The sequence below is a fragment of the Amaranthus tricolor genome, chromosome 16, assembly GCF_026212465.1.
Source record: "Amaranthus tricolor cultivar Red isolate AtriRed21 chromosome 16, ASM2621246v1, whole genome shotgun sequence".
Taxonomy (NCBI): Eukaryota; Viridiplantae; Streptophyta; class Magnoliopsida; order Caryophyllales; family Amaranthaceae; genus Amaranthus; species Amaranthus tricolor.
In genome coordinates, this window is record NC_080062.1 from 1,587,631 (window position 1) to 1,606,049 (window position 18,419).

At 27.5% G+C, this 18,419-nt stretch overlaps 2 protein-coding genes across 3 annotated transcripts; both read left to right on the forward strand.

Moving 5' to 3' along the window:
• The first annotated feature begins 2,260 nt into the window (after positions 1-2,260).
• Positions 2,261-12,968, forward strand: LOC130802241 (CBL-interacting serine/threonine-protein kinase 9-like). 2 transcript variants are annotated; one of them, XM_057666171.1, is made up of 14 exons: positions 2,261-2,502; positions 3,959-4,021; positions 4,602-4,673; positions 5,140-5,247; positions 6,055-6,135; positions 6,569-6,622; positions 6,990-7,115; positions 7,754-7,843; positions 8,757-8,879; positions 9,110-9,223; positions 10,426-10,542; positions 11,249-11,305; positions 12,061-12,135; positions 12,675-12,968. In XM_057666171.1, the coding sequence occupies exons 1-14, from the start codon at positions 2,344-2,346 to the stop codon at positions 12,714-12,716; spliced, it is 1,281 nt and encodes a 426-aa protein (XP_057522154.1). In that variant the 5' UTR covers positions 2,261-2,343; the 3' UTR covers positions 12,717-12,968. The 2 variants fall into 2 exon arrangements, with proteins under 2 accessions (XP_057522154.1, XP_057522155.1); XM_057666172.1 differs by having other exon boundaries at positions 9,110-9,217.
• A 2,486-nt stretch (positions 12,969-15,454) lies between these two features.
• Positions 15,455-17,212, forward strand: LOC130802242 (heavy metal-associated isoprenylated plant protein 21-like). The gene is made up of 3 exons (XM_057666174.1): positions 15,455-15,530; positions 16,009-16,084; positions 16,837-17,212. Exons 1-3 carry the CDS (start codon positions 15,459-15,461, stop codon positions 17,130-17,132), a joined length of 444 nt encoding a protein of 147 aa, XP_057522157.1. The 5' UTR covers positions 15,455-15,458; the 3' UTR covers positions 17,133-17,212.
• The last annotated feature ends 1,207 nt before the right edge of the window (positions 17,213-18,419 follow it).

Here is an 18,419-nt window from a genome sequence, read left to right on the forward strand (position 1 = left end):
TATCAAATTTTACAATGTTGTAACTAATATGAAATGTTCCACCGAATAATGATACTTATGAAAACAATAGGAGTAGTTATTTTTAAAATACACCATTCTGAATAGCAATGTAAAAAAATTTCATCTAACTAATGTGACACAAGAGCACTTTTAATAGTGATGAAAAAAAAATCCTCATCAATCTCATCCTACACTTTCCCTCTCATTTATCCTCTCATTTACATTAGATTTTTTGTGTGAAAATTTTTGTAGTTAAAAGTTTATTCCATTCATGAGAAAAATGTTTCTCGCGACTCTCATACTTTATATTTTATCCCATCTTATTTTCTCTCTCTATCATAAAATTTTATTAAGACAAAAAAATAATTCATAAGATATTATAAAGATAAAATACTAATATCATAAAAAAATTTAAAATAAAAGATCAAACATATTAAACCACTTGAATACTAATTTTATGAAATTAGAGAGAAGGAAATTTTTAAAGTGCGTCAAAAAAAAAAGTGTTTATTTATATTGGTGGTGGGGCCCACTATGAAGAAACCCAAAAATTTTCCTCCCATTGAGAATTTTTTTAGAAACATTTGATAGTTTTTTTGTGATTATTCACTAATGAAATATATTTTTACCTAAAAAAATTCTCACTCAAATAAAAAAAAACCTCACTTTTGTGATAAGTGAAACAAAGGGGTATATTTTTCCGTGAATTTTGAAATAAAAACATGGAAAATTACTAGGAAATAAAGCTTATTTCCCTACAATAATATCAATTTTTGATTAACCATGCATGAATAATACCAACTTATGGGGGCGTTTTCTTAGAATATCTCTAACATGTTAAAAATCAAATTATAGGAGATTATATGACAAAAAAATTGGCAAATTAGTTAATAAATTAAAGTTGGTATTATTCTAGGAAAAAAAACCCCCTTAATTGGTGTTATTCATGGTTAATCAAAAGTTGGTATTATTAGAGAGTAATTAACAAAATATTGTGTTATTCACGGTAATTTTTTCTAAAAACAATTACTTTTTGAATTTTAGTAAATAAAGGGTTGGTTGATCAAACAATCAAAAGAAAGTATAGTTATTCTCCTGTGAGACGGTCTTAGCCGTGCAACTGGCCCAGACCCAATAATTTTTTCAAAATATTCTAACATACTAATTTTAAGACTTAAAAGGACAATTTCAAAACTTAAAAATCCAATTTTAGGACTTAAAAGGTCAATTTCAAAGTTTTTAATATCTACTTTAATTAATGTTTGAGTCATCCTATTTTAAAATTAAAATGAGAGTTTAATGTCTTGTAATTAGTCATTTAAGTCTTAAAATTGATTTTTTTAAGTATTGAAATTGACCTTTTAAGTCTTAAAACTGTCAAATTTCATGACTTAAAATGTCGATTTCAAATTCTTGAATTTGATCTTTTAAGTCTTTAAATTTTTTAACTCTTGAAATTGACATTTTAATTTGTGAAATTGGAAAAAAAAAATATATACAATTAGGCCGGCCCAATAAGATGCGTCTCACAAATGAGACGGTCTCACTCAAGTTTTTGTAAAAAAAGTATTTGGTAAATGAATTTAAGGCCAAACCAAAAAGTCACTAAATCATGAGTTAGGAATTAGAATCCTCTCAACTTCTTAAAATGTAATGAAAAGTCTATTACTCAATCTAATGATTAGAATTGCTTGATGGAGAAAATAGGTAGGATTTTAAGATTTTATTTTTTATCCTAAAATAGGTGTCAAAATCTTAACATGTATAATAGGAATAAGTAATAAAGAGGATCCTAATACCTCAATCATAGTAGTTTTTTAATTGACTTTTGACTTTTTAGACTATTTTTCTCTAACAAATAGTCAATAATCAATAAATAATTTTTACCAAACATCTCTTCAACACTTGTCTTAAACAACAACCAACAGTTTTAGTCAACATGTTTGGCTAATAACCACTTGGCAAACATATCCTACGTAAAACCATAATCCTTTTGCATTTTAGCCTACTTTTTCTTTAATAAACAACTAATTTATCAATCAATTAACAACCAATTAGCAAACATACGTGTAAACCCATAATTCTAAATTTCTAATGCTTAAGGTCCATAATGAAAAGTGGACCAAGTCCGGTAAAATTGGTTAGGTACTAGCAGCAAGGCTGCAATCTAAGTGACTTGTTCTAAGATTATCCATGTACTACACCAATATTTAGCCATGCTTTGTCTTCTTAAATAGACAATGACAAACATACATTCTTTTCTAACTCTATCTAACATCATACCATTATTTACTACTCCATATTCCATCACCAGCCGCAAATACGAGTAGAAGATCTTCGACGATGAGAAAGAAACTTGTCGGGAAATATGAACTCGGAAAAATACTTGGCCAAGGAAACTTCGCTAAGGTTAAGTTAGCTCGAAACATTGAAACCAATGAGCTTGTGGCCATTAAGATTCTTAATCGTGATCAAGTCCTTCAACATAAAATGGTTGAACAGGTTGACTCTTGGCTTCTTCTCTTAAATTTAATTCTTTCAATTTGTGTTTAAGAACAAATAATTCATTTTAAATCGTCGATTTCAATTATAAAATAACACATACAATATTTGAGAATAATAAAATCGAGAAAGCTAAGTCATTCGTAAATACTCAACCTAATAAACCACTTTTAAAATCATCATCACCATCAATTTAATATCCCGCTCGAAAATAGCATCTGAGTGAGAAAACGTAACGAACAATCTCACACTCATACACCCTTAAGATAAAGGGCTTGAGGAATGAACCACTTTAGTAGAATTAACTCAAATTTGAATTTAAAATTTTTTTATTTGTCAAATAATAAATTTGAACTAATTTATTCAAATTAAATTATTATTCTCAAACATAGCATGTATGAATTTATTTTGATTTATATAGTATTGAAAGTTATTATTAAATTATTAATTAGCTAAATTGTGTTTGGTTGAATTTTTCATTCCTCAACAATAATAATCTAGACGGGTTTATTTGGTTGTTCAATCGATTTTCAAGTATGAAGTTTTAGGTTTGAATTTTGCTTGTTTATTCAGCATGTCAAGTTTGATTTCACTAGAAGTTACTATACTAAGTTGATTCAACTTTGAGTTTGAATAAGTCGATTTCAAATTCAAGCAACTATAAAAATAAGAAAAAATTTTTAAAAATAATATAAACGTTTTGCTTATTATTGTATGATAATACTAATTTTCGATTAAGCATAAATAATACCAACTTAGAGAGTGTTTTCCTAGAATATCCCTAACATGTTAAAAATTAAACTATAGGATATTATATGACAAAGCAAGTAGTAAATTAGTTAATAAACTAAAGTTGGTATTATTAAAGGAAAAAACCCCCTAAGTTAGTATTATTCATGTTTAATCAAAAGTTGGTATTATTGTAGGAAAATTAACAAAAAGTTGTATTATTCACCGTAATTTTTCCTAAGAATAATTCTTTTTCGGGGATTATAGAGTAGACGAAAGGTTAGGTGAGAATAAAACCTAAAATTTTATGAGGGAATTATGATGTTTGCTCGAATTGAAGTAATTTTCATCGTCAAATTTTGCAAAATTCTTTAAATCGAAGTAAATTCATCAATAAACATTATTTGTGATATAATATAGAACACATTTTAGGTTTTAATCACCAACGCAAACTTCCAGTGATGTTGTTGGGATGAGTTATCCCACATCGATAAATTGAAAATGGTGTGCACGCTTTATAAGCTATTAGAGACCTTCTTCCCATTGCCATATGGTTTTGGGATAGTATATATCTCCTTGGCTTATGAAGTGTGTGCACTTGTGTCCCCCCGTTAATATGCTGGCATTCACAATAAGTCCAGCCTAATTTAACAGATGTAGAATATGTTTTCTAATTTAAACATGATTTTACTTTTTATATCTCAATTCTTACATATTTATTTATTAGATAAAGAGAGAAATATCTACAATGAAGGTGATCAAGCATTCCAATGTGGTGAAACTCTATGAGGTACGTACTCAACAATTAATAGCCATTTAATTTTCTTAATAAAAAAAAATTGTCTTGTTCTCTAAAATTAATATTCTCAAATTAGACTTATGTATTTTTTAAAATTTACCTACGTAGTCTAATTAAAATCATTCAAATTATTAGTCCTAACTTAACCTATAAACTTTTTTATTTGATCTTTTTATTTTGTAAAAATTTGGTATAGCTTAGTCCACATTCACTAATATATTGCATATCTTTCTATTAAATAGTAAAAGTGATTTAAATAGAAATGAGACAATTAAATATATTAAAAAATATCTAAAATATTTTAGTTCAGATTAATGAAGTCCATATAAAACTTACTCTTTATTTGCATATGAATATTTGTAGCAAAATCTTGAGAAATTTGATCTTTGAATATTTTAAATTGAATCATAAAGGTGTTATCGACAAATTTTTTAAAAGTATTTTACATATTTTGAAAACCCAATTATCAAATAAATTTTTGAATTTAGTTAATTAATTGGTTTATATGGTATCAAAAAATCGGATAATGCATAAGTTATACACTGATCGTGTATTGATACCTTTTGAGCAGGTCATAGCAAGCAAAACAAAGATCTACATTGTTCTAGAATTGGTTGATGGAGGCGAGTTCTTTGATATCATAGTAAGCCCTAAAATTTAATTTCTCTTCTTACGTGTGTTTTATTGTCATTTATTCAATTTACATATTTTTTCTTGAACGGAGGGTCGTCTCATTGGCCGCAATATGTTTTGATAAGGGTATAATCTGCTGTCTATTTATCTTCTCTAGACTCTTACCGTATATCCTGTGAGTGGGCAGACCGACCCTATAGAGGGGTAAGAGGGGTCCATACCCCTGCCCATCCAAAAATATTAGAAAAATGTTTTAATAGTGAATATAGTTAGGGGCCAATAAGAATATCGCAAATTGCTGTGAGAGACAGTTTCTCTGAGAGACGCATTAGATATATGGGCTAAATAGCCCAAATAATACAAATTAAACACAAATCTCAGGGTTAGTGGCCTTGAGCGAGATATGCTGAATATGAAGTAGATGATGCTCCTTGCCTATATTTAATTTGTTCTTTGGTGGTGGTGTTTATGTATAGGCCAAAAATGGAAGACTAAAAGAAGAGGAAGCCAGGAAGTATTTTCAGCAGCTAATTGATGCTGTTGATTTTTGCCACAGCAGAGGTGTATACCATAGGGATCTCAAGGTTCTTTCCATTTTTCAATACTTCTTTTAAGGCGGGTTGAGTGCAAAATAAAAATAATGAAAAAAATAATATAAAGTCATGAATATTATCATTTTTATTAAATTTATTATGTGCACTAGGTGCTTAATTGTTATAATGAAAATAAATACGAAAAATAAATACGAAAAATAAATAAACAGATTAATAATAGAAATCACACAAAAATTTAATGTTATTCATTAACAATTGTTAGCTACATCCAACAGAACGTAGAGAACAAATATTATTAATATGATGAAGACAACCAAATACTTGAATAATAAAGACCGATGGATTATAAATAATACCTAATATTAACAATATTTTTTGATATAACCAAACCTAAATTAATTAGATTTAGATTTATTCCAAGCCCAGATTTAGAAATAGTAATACAGAAATAGTATCTCCGAACTTCGTAGCTCATTTATCACACAACTAATAACAAAATGAGTATATTTTAATATAGAAAACTAGATAGCGTTAGTGCGATAATTCACACAAAATTTTTTTATATATTTGTAAACATTCATAATTTAATATCGCTATAAGACCTCACCAGAAATAGGGGCAGGTGGTGTCGTCTTACCCCATCTTAAATTACTATAAGCGGTATATTAATGACGTAAACATTCATGATTTAATGGAAAATTAATTGTAAGTCTTGGAATGTAGTACTAACACGTGCGGTTCAGAATAGTTAATGTTAGCAGAAATTTATTTTAATTTATAATTAGCAGATTTTTTTCTTATTTTGGTTGCTTCTCCTATTTTTCAAGTGATTTGCAGCTTGATAATCTACTTGTAGACTCTTGTGGTGTTTTGAAAGTTGCTGATTTTGGATTAAGTACGTTTTCTCAGCAAGTACGTGTAAGTAATCTCATATTCATTTTAGTAACTACACTTAATAAACGAGACGCTCTACCTACGCTTAATATCGTTATACATATAAAGAAATTCAGGATGTAATGGTACCATCATAATAGGAAAAATACTGATATTTATAACGAAAATGGGTAAAAAAAGCAAATAAAAAGAATTAGACGATCCATAAACAGTTGTTGTAAGTATAAAGCTAGTTATAGTTATATAATACATATAAAAGTCAAAAGTACTGAATAGTCAATCAATGAATATAAAATAACTATACGCGATTAAGTTGATCATAGTAGTGAGTTTGAACCTATTGATAAAATCAGTTGATCAAATCAGTCATACACTCAATCAATTATCAACTATCAGTGAATAGTAATAATCAAGCTTAATTTTCTCTCTAAAAAAAATAATCAAGCTTAATTTGCAGGAAGATGGACTACTTCACACTGCTTGTGGAACTCCTAATTATGTTGCTCCTGAGGTATTATTTACATCACTTAAGCAGGGCCGATCCCAGATATATTAAGGTCCTGTGCGAAATAATATATTAGGGTCTTTTTCCTTTGCAATTTATAATTTATATCGACCTTCTACAATCATTAATTTTGCATTTTTAACAAGGGGTCTTGGGCGGTGGCCCCTCTTGCCCACCCTTAAGGCCGACCTTGCACTTAATATAATTATGATAAACACTAAAGCACATGTAATTAATAATTTTTTTTGTTAGGCTACGTACATTATATAGTTAGATTATACTCTTTTCATTCTCTAATGTTCTCCATTTTTTGTCTAGCCTACAAATAATTGATATTATAATATACGTCTTAACATGCATTATTTGATATCAGGTATTTACTGATAAGGGTTACGACGGTACAGCAGCCGACGTATGGTCTTGTGGTATCATTCTCTTTGTACTTTTGGCTGGATACTTTCCTTTTGACGACGAAAACCTCATAAATCTACACAATCAAGTGAGTGAATATACTTGCTATATTTGATTTTATACCAAATTTAATGAGTTATTTTGATTAATTATATATTGAATTATATATATAACTAAAAATTATAAAAAGTTAATATTATGAAAATATTCGATTAGACAATTCAAACAAGATTCTAATTGACTAAATTTTTTTCTTACAGATTAGCCTCAATATATTAAAAATAAGCTTGACTACTTGAATGATAAATAGTGTCAATAATCGTAATGTAGTAAGTTTTTCAGAAAAAAAAAATAAAAAAAACATCTAAAGGACTTCATTGACTGATATTGCACTTAAATTGTGAACAACTTTAATTTGTGATAATATGCGTTATAAATTTATTAATTATGTATATTATTATTATTATGGATTTTCATATATGCATATGTTATTTTGTTTTCTAGGGTTTTATTCTGATTAGGTAGTCTAGGGTCCTAAATAAATATCTGATAATATACACATTAATAAAATTGACTTAACTAACGCGTTACTAGTGAACTTGTGTGTGATACTTATTGTTTTAAGTTTATTATTAATTAGTTTCAAAAAAAGTTTATTATTATTATTGCGTTTGTTAAAAGCAAACTTATTATATTGTTTTTTTTTTTTTTTTTTTTTGAATTTAGATTCTAAATGGTGAGTTTATAGTACCTCCATGGCTTTCATTTGGTGCTAAGAGGTTGATCAGATGTATTCTTGACCCTAATCCTCTAACTGTAAGCCAAAATCTCTACATAATTACAATCAATATTCATATTCTAGTGCAATTTATTTGGTTATATATAATAAACGAAAATTTAATTCTAAAAATCTGAATTTTAAGTGGTCAGCTTTTAAAAATCCACCTCCTCTTAATCCTAAAAAAAATCTAACCTTTGGGTTTGGATTAGTTTTTTAGAAGAGATTGACTTGTAACATTCGGGATATTAAAAGCAAAAATAATGTTAAGATCCTTTAAAAGAAAATATACTGTAATGGTCGGATTTTTATTAGCTAATAAAAGGTGAAAATTTTAAAAGTTGATCATTTATATGTGGGATATATACTTAAGAGTTAAATTTTCATTGAACAAATGATATTTATTAAGTAAAACTACTGTGAATAATACAATTTTTAATTTACAGGGTTTTTTTTCTCAGAATAATACCAACTTTAGTTTATTAACTAATTTACTAATTTTTTTGTTATATAATCTCCTATAGGTTGATTTTTAATATGTTAGGGATAATCTAAGAAAACACCCCTAAATTGATATTATTTATGATTAATTAAAAATTGGTATTATCGTAAGGAAATAAGTAAAAGGCTGTATTATTCCTGGTAATTTTTCTTATTTATTACAGGTCGTCTTATATGAGACCGTCTCACCGTGAGACTAATTCATAATGATCAATTTAACATTATAAATGATCGTATTAATGTTATAACTTATAAGTGATCACTTTAAAACTATAAAAAATGCGATTGTTTTAATTAAGGTTATAAGTGATCACTTTAAGATCATAAATATAATTGGACTAATCCAATAGAGATAATCTCAGTATAATAACGTCTTATTTGAGAATTTGTGTATTTATTATTCCACATTTTGTAATTTTTGTTGTTTTGGATTTCAAAATTGATGGGCAGAGGATGACAATCTCAGAAATTATGGAAGATGATTGGTTTAAAAAAGATTATAATCCGCCATGTTTTGATGTTGAAGAGGATGTTAAGTTCGATGACATAGATGTTGCATTCAATAATTCAGAGGTTAGATTTTAAAAAAATATATTAATATCTCAATCTATTATTCGATTAGTTTCCGATATGTATCTATTAAGAACCCAATTCAATCAAAAATTTAAGCTGATAGTTGAGATCCCAGGATATATTATATACTCTAACAGTATCCATTAAAATTGTATTTAACCTAAATAATCGAAAAAGAAATTATATAATTATTGATGACTCTAACTCTAACTCAGTATGCATGTATGCAGGAAAACCTTATTACAAAAGGATGGACGAAACCTGTACCAATGAATGCGTTTGAACTTATTTCTGGGTCACAGTCTTTCAATCTTGAAAGCCTTTTTCTTATGGAACCTGTACCGGTTACTATTCCTAATTTTAAATGTTATATATATATATATATATATATATATATATAGGGTCGCGTTCAGGTGCAAACCACGGTTCTATGCGAACCGTGAGAACCAAAAAATGTGTTACCTTTTTACAGAAAAGGTGCTACTTTTGCATAAAAACTGTGTTACTTTTGTTTTTAAAAAAATCTGGTACTTTTTACCAAAAAAACAGTAACTGTCAGAAAAAAAATACAAATCCAAAGTAACACCTTTTTATATAAAAAGTAACACCTTTTTATGGTTCTCACGGTTCTCATATAAGGATGGTTTTCATTTGAACTTCTCCATATATATATATATATATATATATATATATATATATATATATATATATATATATATATATATATATATATATATATATATATATATATATATATATATATATATATATTGATTTATCTTTATGTATCTAATTATGAATATATAAGCTTAATTACTCAAAATATGTAAAAACCCTTGCACTAATCATAGTATTAATTCAATGAGAACCAAATCAAATATTACATTTATAAGTAGGATAGACTATATAATCAGTAAATTAGGTCGTCGTGCTATATTAATTGACTTTTTGAGTTAACTATTACAACTATTTGATTGAAACATTATAAATTTTTTATGAAATCTCAATTGTTGATTTTTCTAGCTAAATACAAAATTTCAATGCAAATAAGTTTTTTAAAATAGAAAATTAATTATAAATCTTATTAATTTCTAGAGAGAATTTAATTATTGCTTAAAAATAACCATTTATAATGGAGTATAAATTCAAAATTAATAAGTATTAAATTTTTTTATAAATAAAAATTTTGTTTAAGTGTTATAGTGTTGGCTTTTAAGACCAAGAATTGTAAATTTTCTTTTTTTTTTTTTCAAAACTCAGCTTGCATGTAAAAGTATCAATCGAACAAAGAAATTTAGGTTCGAGTCTCCTACGCAATGACCTGAGTTATTTAATCAAAAATTCTTTTAATATTAAATTAGATGGCATATAATAAATAAGAATAATAGTCGAGTTGGTCCAACACATACATATATGTATTATCGCTTCTTTAGTGCGAATCTTGTTTAAGCCATTAGGACTATAAAATAAGGTTATCAATGTCCTTCCTCTATGATAATTAATCTCACTTAATTAAGTTAATTTTATTTGATTTAAACTAATGTAGGGTGTTATAAAGCAAGAAACACGTTTTACTTCTCAGAGCACTGCAAATGAAATCATGTCCAAGATTGAAGAAGCTGCAAACTCCCTTAATTTTACTGTTGTTAAGCAAAACTACAAGGTAAATTTTTGCTTTTCATATATAAAGAAATTGGGTATTGCGTTAAAGGTGGTGGGACCATATTTAAAAGTAGAAATAAAGTAAATTTAGTAGGACGATCTAAAATGAAAATAGGGTAAATTAAGTGGGACAAAGAAGTATTGGTTAAGATGATGATGAAATGAGAGATGAATAATTTTTGAATATGTGATCTTTTGTTATGTTGGCGTTTAACACTTGTTAAGAAATAGAAAAATTACCAGGAATAATACAATATTTTGCTTATTTCTTTAAAATAATATTAACTTTTGATTAATCATGAATAATATCAACTTAGAGGGTGTTCCCATGGAATATTTCTAACATGTTAAAAATTAAACTATAGGAGATTATATTAAAAAAAAATAGTAAATTAACTAATAAACTAAAGTTGATATTATTTTAGGAAAAAATCCCTTAAGTTGGTGTCATTCGTGATTAATCAAAAGTCCGTACTATTTTAATTGTATTATTCACAGTAGTTTTTTCTTAAGAAATTCAACTAAAAATTTAAGTTCACGATTTTATTGTAGTCACATAATATAGTGTTATATACTCGATGTAGAAGCCTCATAATATATATTATATACTCTATTTGTTACATATGATGCTTAATTTAAAAATTGTTATGAAATTTTATCTAGAATAGTATGAATCATATTGGTTTTCCTTTTTGATACATGCGTAGATAAAGCTACAGGGTTATACAAGTGGGAGAAAGGGCTGTTTTTCGGTGATTATAGAGGTATTTAATTCAAAATATTCGGAAGATTGGCTTTAGTTAATATTGAGTTAATTAATTTAAATATTATTGATCTATATCAGTATGGACTAGAATTCTTTGATTTGTATTACCAACTTCTTTTAATCAAATATGCTATTTGATTTTACACATTTATCGATATACTATTTTAATTAATTATAAATACTACTTTGTCCTAATAAATGAACAGAGTAAATTTTCTTGATAAAATAAAAAAAAGCTAAATTACGTTGATGAGATTAAAAAATGATGGTGGGTCATTGTACAAAAATAGAAATAATACAAAATGACTAGAACAGACCTAAATAAAAAATTTTGTTAAATGAGTGGGGTGGGAAAATCTGTTAATATGCTTGATTAAAAATTATAAAAAAAGTTAATGTTAATAAAATTTATATTGAAACGAATCATCAAGATCTTATTGCTTTGTATTAACTTAAGGATTGAGAATTAAACTCAAAAACTATGAATGATTGGTCATAGAATTAAATATCACATGATTGGTCATTACTTTTTAAGAACATGTTAAGATTTGAAGCTACTCTTATAAGAGACTATTTTTCAATGAGACGATCTCAAATAAGGAGTCTATAAACTCATTATATGTATGAGATGAACTATTTAGCCTATATATGAAGCGTGTCTCTTTGTGAGACCGTCTCATAAAACAATATATTAAGATTTATTTTTTAAAACTTGATTGAAATACTTCAATTGATTTTGTGGTATATTCGTAGGTGTTTGAAGTGGCTCAATCTTTTCACGTAGTCGAGTTGCGAAATATTGGAGGAGATACATTAGAGTTTCACAAGGTAGATGCATGCCATTTATACATTTTAAATTAATTGGCATTATAGGTCGTTTGGTTTGGAGAAAATGTCTTTTAAAAAAATATTTTTCTCATTTTCTATTATTTGGTTTGATGAGGGTTTTAATATGAAAAATATGGGTGAAAAAAATAATTTTCCATTCCATTTTTATTTTTTCCATCAAATCAAACAAATAAACTAATCATTGATTGCATTTTTCATGACCAAGTAGTTTCATAAAAGGTTATTTTTTGAAACAATTTTTCTAATCTATGGATTAGGTGCACAGGTTTAGACAATAAAATTGATAAATATTTGAAATTTGATTTAAATATTTTCTAAAAAGTTATTATATTTACCTATTTTCGAAGATATCTTTTATTTGATTTAATATAATTAATAGTTAAATTGTCTAAACCTATGCACATGGGGCTTAAAATAGAAAAATTGTTGATGAAATTGTTTTTCATGAGACCAAATATCCCTTAATTTTGGTAATTTTCTTCAATTTGTTTAACATATAATTCTTATTTTATTGACAGTTCTTCGAGAAAGTTTCACTAGGACTGAAAGATGCTATATAGAAGGAATGATATATTTGATGAAGATTCTACAGAACTTAGCAAGCAGGAGTACCAATTATTATTTCATCATCATCATGCCAGTGTATCCCGTTTATAGAAAAATTATGATCAGAGTATAGAGAAGGAAAAAAGACGGCAACTCATACGCATAAAGGAGAGTGTAGTAAAAAAGTCCCTCGACTCAAGAAAAAGTACCAATGATTATTTGAACTATGTAATTGAACATCACTACATTAACAATGCTTAATTGCCAATGATATTTCGTCTGTTTCTATTTGATGTTTTAATTTTTTATTTATATTATATTTTTTGAATATGATTAACCTTAGTTGCCATAATTTTAATAATATTTATAGTTTTTATATATTTTTCATAATTTTATGTTAATATAGGTACCCTATAAACACTAATTAAGTGGCTTATGAAGAGGGTAATGATTATTTTATTTAGTTTAGGGATACTATGCTATGCTATAAGCCTTTCCAGCAAGGTGTTGCAAAAGCAAGACTATCTCTCCCACAAAAGTATAGAGCTTATATTGTATTTGTAGTAATAAGTTTTACTTCCTTTTGAAAGCTAACTTTAGATTTGCTTGATTGAGGTTGGGTATTAATGGTTGGTACTTGGTACCTCTCTTTATAACAAGTAGGTAGGGTTTCAATGTTTATCATCAATTGGAGGCTTCTTCTTTCTAATTTAGAGGGAGGCAAATTAAAAGTTCCTAGTCATCACACAAGGACATGTTCTTCCTTAATGATTGAAATTGAAATATTCTGGGCGTCAACTATAAACTTATGATGATAGTTAAGGTCCTAAGATGTGTTTTATACTCTAATACGTTTCTTCACATGAGATTCCTTTGGACTAGAAATGTGGATGTAACAAAAACCCTTCTCATACATGGCGCTGAATAATCTACTTTAAATGAAGAGTGGTTGAGATTCGAACCCGTTAACTCTTGTTACGTTGAATCTGATATCATGTCAAGGAACTGGCTTAACCAAAAGGTTAAGCTTATGGTTGAAGCCTCAAAATTAATACTTATTTGATCTTGTGAGAGTGAGTGATGGAGAGAATTGAATTGAATCGATCTCAATTGGAGATAAGTCAATGAGTTTGTTTGACAAATAACTATTAATTAAAGCTGCTGACTAAAATTGTTGGTTGATTTGATTTGACCAGCTATAAATCAGTTGCTTGATCCTGAGATAAAATTTAACCACTAGACCAAGTAATACTCAATTTATATATTGATGTTAATGAACAAGATTAAATTCAAGTAAATACGTCAAATACCACCTGAATTATTTGCCAATTACACAAGATTATAATCAACCTTTTACATCTATTATTGACTTTATTATGGTTTCTTACCACTTTTCAAATTAATTTAAAATTTATGGTTTAATAAAGCAAAACCACTCCTAACGAACAAAAATAAAAGCAAACAAAAAAGAACTTAAATATCCTCTCCCCATTACCACAAATCAATTAATAATTCCAATAATTAAAAGTAATCTCACCCACTTATGTTCGGAGTGTCAATATAGATTGAGGTTTTGGCATCTTAGATTCATTTTTGGCCTAGGTTTTGTCTTTTAGACCATATTTTGAACAATCTTTTATGCTCCTTTATCTTGAACAAACAGTATTTTGGATTTTTTTTAATATCTCTTGACTAAGAAGAATGCAATGGAGTCATGGAGAGATACCATTGATCACTCAACTTGAATTCAAGCACCACTATCATCATATCCAGTGAATTTCGCTCATAAAAACTATGATCTAAATTTAAAAGAAATAAAAAACGCAAAACAATACTCTAGTGTATGCCGAAGATATTAAATGAAAAACAATTTTAAAATATTAGGAGGCTATTACAATTTATTAATCTAATGCATAAGAGCTACTCGATCGTCTCTCAATGAGATAATCTCAAAATAAAAAGCACATATGTTGATAATTTGTATTAGGTGGGCTATTTAACCTATATATAAAACGCGTCTCATAGTGAAATAGATTTTCTTGTATGAGACCGTTTCATCACAAGACGAGTACATATAATTAGTCTATTTCTATAATTAATCAATTTAAAATTATAAATCATCACTCTAAAAATTTTATTTATTTATTTATCTCTTTTATTATTATCCATTTTTCTATGTCTCTAAAAAAGAGGGAAAAGGGTATGATTGAAAGTTGGCACAAATGAATGCTATAATGAGACACAACTATAAGGTGGCCCAAAACCCTGTCTAAGTGTCAATATAGTAGTCTATATTATATTACTCTCTCCATTCCATTCATAAGAAATTGACACAGTTATATATTGTACAAAGATTAAAAAAATAATGGACCATTTGAATTATGTTGATGAGTGGTTAAGATATTTCCATAAAGGGAAATTGTAGCAAAGTAAAAAATGGTTGTAAATAACTCATGTGATACTATATCGAAAATTAGAAAGAGGTTAACCAACATAGAAGTTTGATGAGCTACGTCTCATATTACCAATTAGTTTTAGGATGAAATTTCATCGAATTTATATATAGTCAACTCTTCTCTTGTGTGGATCTTATGCAACAATCTCTTAGAGAGAAAGCTGGACCTCTTATAGGACCAAAGCTAGCTTCTGACTTTATGTGACAATAATTTTATGAAAAAATATCATAAAGTACACATTTCTCACTATATAAGTATTATGCTTGAAGTGTAGTTGTGCTTTTCATTCATGTAAGAGCAATGGGTGCACTCGACTATATTGCTTACTTTTGCACTGTCACCAGCACAAGACACAGGCGTAAACCTCTTCAGGTATGCATCACTTTTCACATTATTACAGTTTTTGGCCGTAGATCATCAAGAATAAAGCGAGCTATTGGTCAGTACCCTAAATATTTTAGAGCCTAAAAAACCTTTTTTATGTTTATAAGATACCAATTGAAATTAAATTTATACGAGTTTGATGAGTGCTCGGTTCATTCTTAACTTCTATCTTGAATTCCTCTTTTAGGTTCTTTAGTGTTATACGATTTTGCTTATGATGCTGTCGCATTTTTCTAGTTAATGACGCAAACTCATAAGAAACGAAATAAAGTGTGTTGGCCCTCTTAGCTTTTTGCATGCATTAATACAATTTGTTTCTTTGAATTTGGTGCAACTTGATCGATAATCTAGGCGAGAACTTTATGTAATTGTTATAGTAAATTTAAAAGAACAGAAATTGTCAATAAGCGTGTGTTCTTATAAATGTTTTTTTTTTTTTTTTTTTTATTTTTTTGTTATGTAAAAGACAGTTGAGATCAAAGTTAAAATGGACTGTGATGGTTGTGAAAGAAGGGTAAAGAGTGCTGTGACTTCTCTCAAAGGTTTTCTTCATAAATCATCTCTTTTTTTCCTTTGATTTCTCTTAAGCTATAGAAGTAATGTTAATATGCCACTAATTTCTTTTTAGCTCTCCTTTTTCCTCACCCTAATTAGATTATAATTAGAATTAATTATTATATTTCCTCCTATACGCCAAAATTAAAAAACTCATATTTTTAGTCCTTGATAAATCTAACATATTGCTATCTAATAGGTGTATTTAGACATTTCTCGTGTAAGATTATACGAGTAAGACTAGGAGTAGAATTATCTGGTTTACCTAGACTCTTACATTCATGTCCGATTTCAATACTTTTTTAAGTGTTCAATTTAATTATTTTATATATAAAAACATCAAGAAAATTCCACGTATTGACCTTGATTTTTTTGATTTTTCATAAATATTTTTTTAAATTCACGTAGTAATCTTTAGCTTTCAACTTTTTCATGTGATAGACAAAATATTAAGTTTTTCGTTAAATTAAGATCACCACATAAAAATAGGTTAAGGTCACCATGTGAATTTAAAAAAAAAATTTGTTAACCACGTGAAAGAGACATAAATTCAGGTTATCACATGAAATCTCACAAAAAATCAATATAACGAAATAAAATTTTAGCATTCAAGTATATGGCCTTATCCAAATGTCAAGAATCCGGCACAAATACTGGAGATAAAGCAAAGAGTGTACGTAACAAGATAGTCGCTAATCATAGTAGTCCTAAGCTTGTAAATTGGACTTATTTGATGTAGGAGTGAGATCAGTAGAAATAAGCAGAAAACAGAGCAAAGTAACAGTGACAGGGCATGTGGATCCAAACAAGGTACTAAAAAAAGTGAAGAATACAGGAAAAAAAAGAGCAGAATTTTGGCCCTACATTGAGCATAATTTAGTGGCATATCCTTATATTGCTGGAGCCTATGATAAACGAGCACCTGCTGGCTATGTTAAAGATGTTCCTCAAGCTTACCCTTCTTACACCATTCCCCAAGAGAATTTTTCCAATATGTTTAGTGATGATAATCCTAATGCTTGTTCCATTATGTAAACATTTGTATTTATAAATTATTATTAATCTTCTTGAAAATAAAAAATTTTGTGAACTACTTTGTTAGAGATCAATGTAAATCGAGGTCATTTATATCTTTTGGTGTTTGTTAATTTCAGTGTTGCCTAAAATTATATTAATCTCGAGCAGTTTCATCAAAGGAAATTGACAACCAAGTTAATCCAACATACACGTAGTGATAATTATTTGACTTATCATATATTAATATTCAAGATTTGCCCCTGTAAATGAGAGTTCAACCAATTATATTCAACTTCACAATTTTGATATACTTGTATTATATCGTGGATAGTTCACCAATTAGATACTTTGATAGGCTTTTATGGTTCATTCCTCTGAAACTTAAATCTTCTTAATTTATTATATTATTATATTATATTCTTTTATTTAAGAACTTTTTAATGTAAATGTAATAAATCAAACAATACATATATTAAATCATAACATTATAATAATTTTTAATGAGATATCATATGGTAAAGCAATGATAGTAGGCATTTATATGCAACTAATACGAGCAGGAGTAAAAACAGAATAAAAATATATAATAATTTTTGAAGTATTGTTTAATTAAAATTTTATTTACAACTTTAAAATTTAAACACAAGTTATGAAACCACCAAAAAAAAGTTAAATTTTAAGGTCTTTCATTTAAGAAGCTTATATAATCCTCACACATATTTAAATTCACCATAATTGCAATTATAATGAGGTACAAAAGTTTGGTTGAAAGTTAAATTTTGATGTCCATTTCAAAGTTTAGCAGGCGGCTAGTTGTTTGCCACTATAAATTGATTGATTCATGTACCTACAGTAATTCATGCAGTAAAGAATTCCAATCAATCACAATTATTTCTAAATAACTATAAAAAGGCAAAATTATAACTAACAAAATAATCAAAATAATAAACGAAAAACAAAATTATAAACATGAATCTATGACATAGTGCCACATATCAATGATTTATAATTCATATAAATCACGATTATTTACCTAGTGAAGCTCTTCCTGCACAAGAGTGGTAATAAGTACATTGATCAAATTACTGTTCATAAAAAACTTGGATATTATTAAACTTCACCACCCTTTTCATTTTATCGCCACCCCTTATATAATGAATTCTCAATATTGCCCCTGCATAATTTTCGAACTCATAAACTCTAACATCTCTCTAAAGTTGAGATTATTCATGGGTAATCAATAAATGAGATTATTGTAGGAAAATCATGAAAATGCTGGATTATTCTAGATAATTTTTTCTTTAA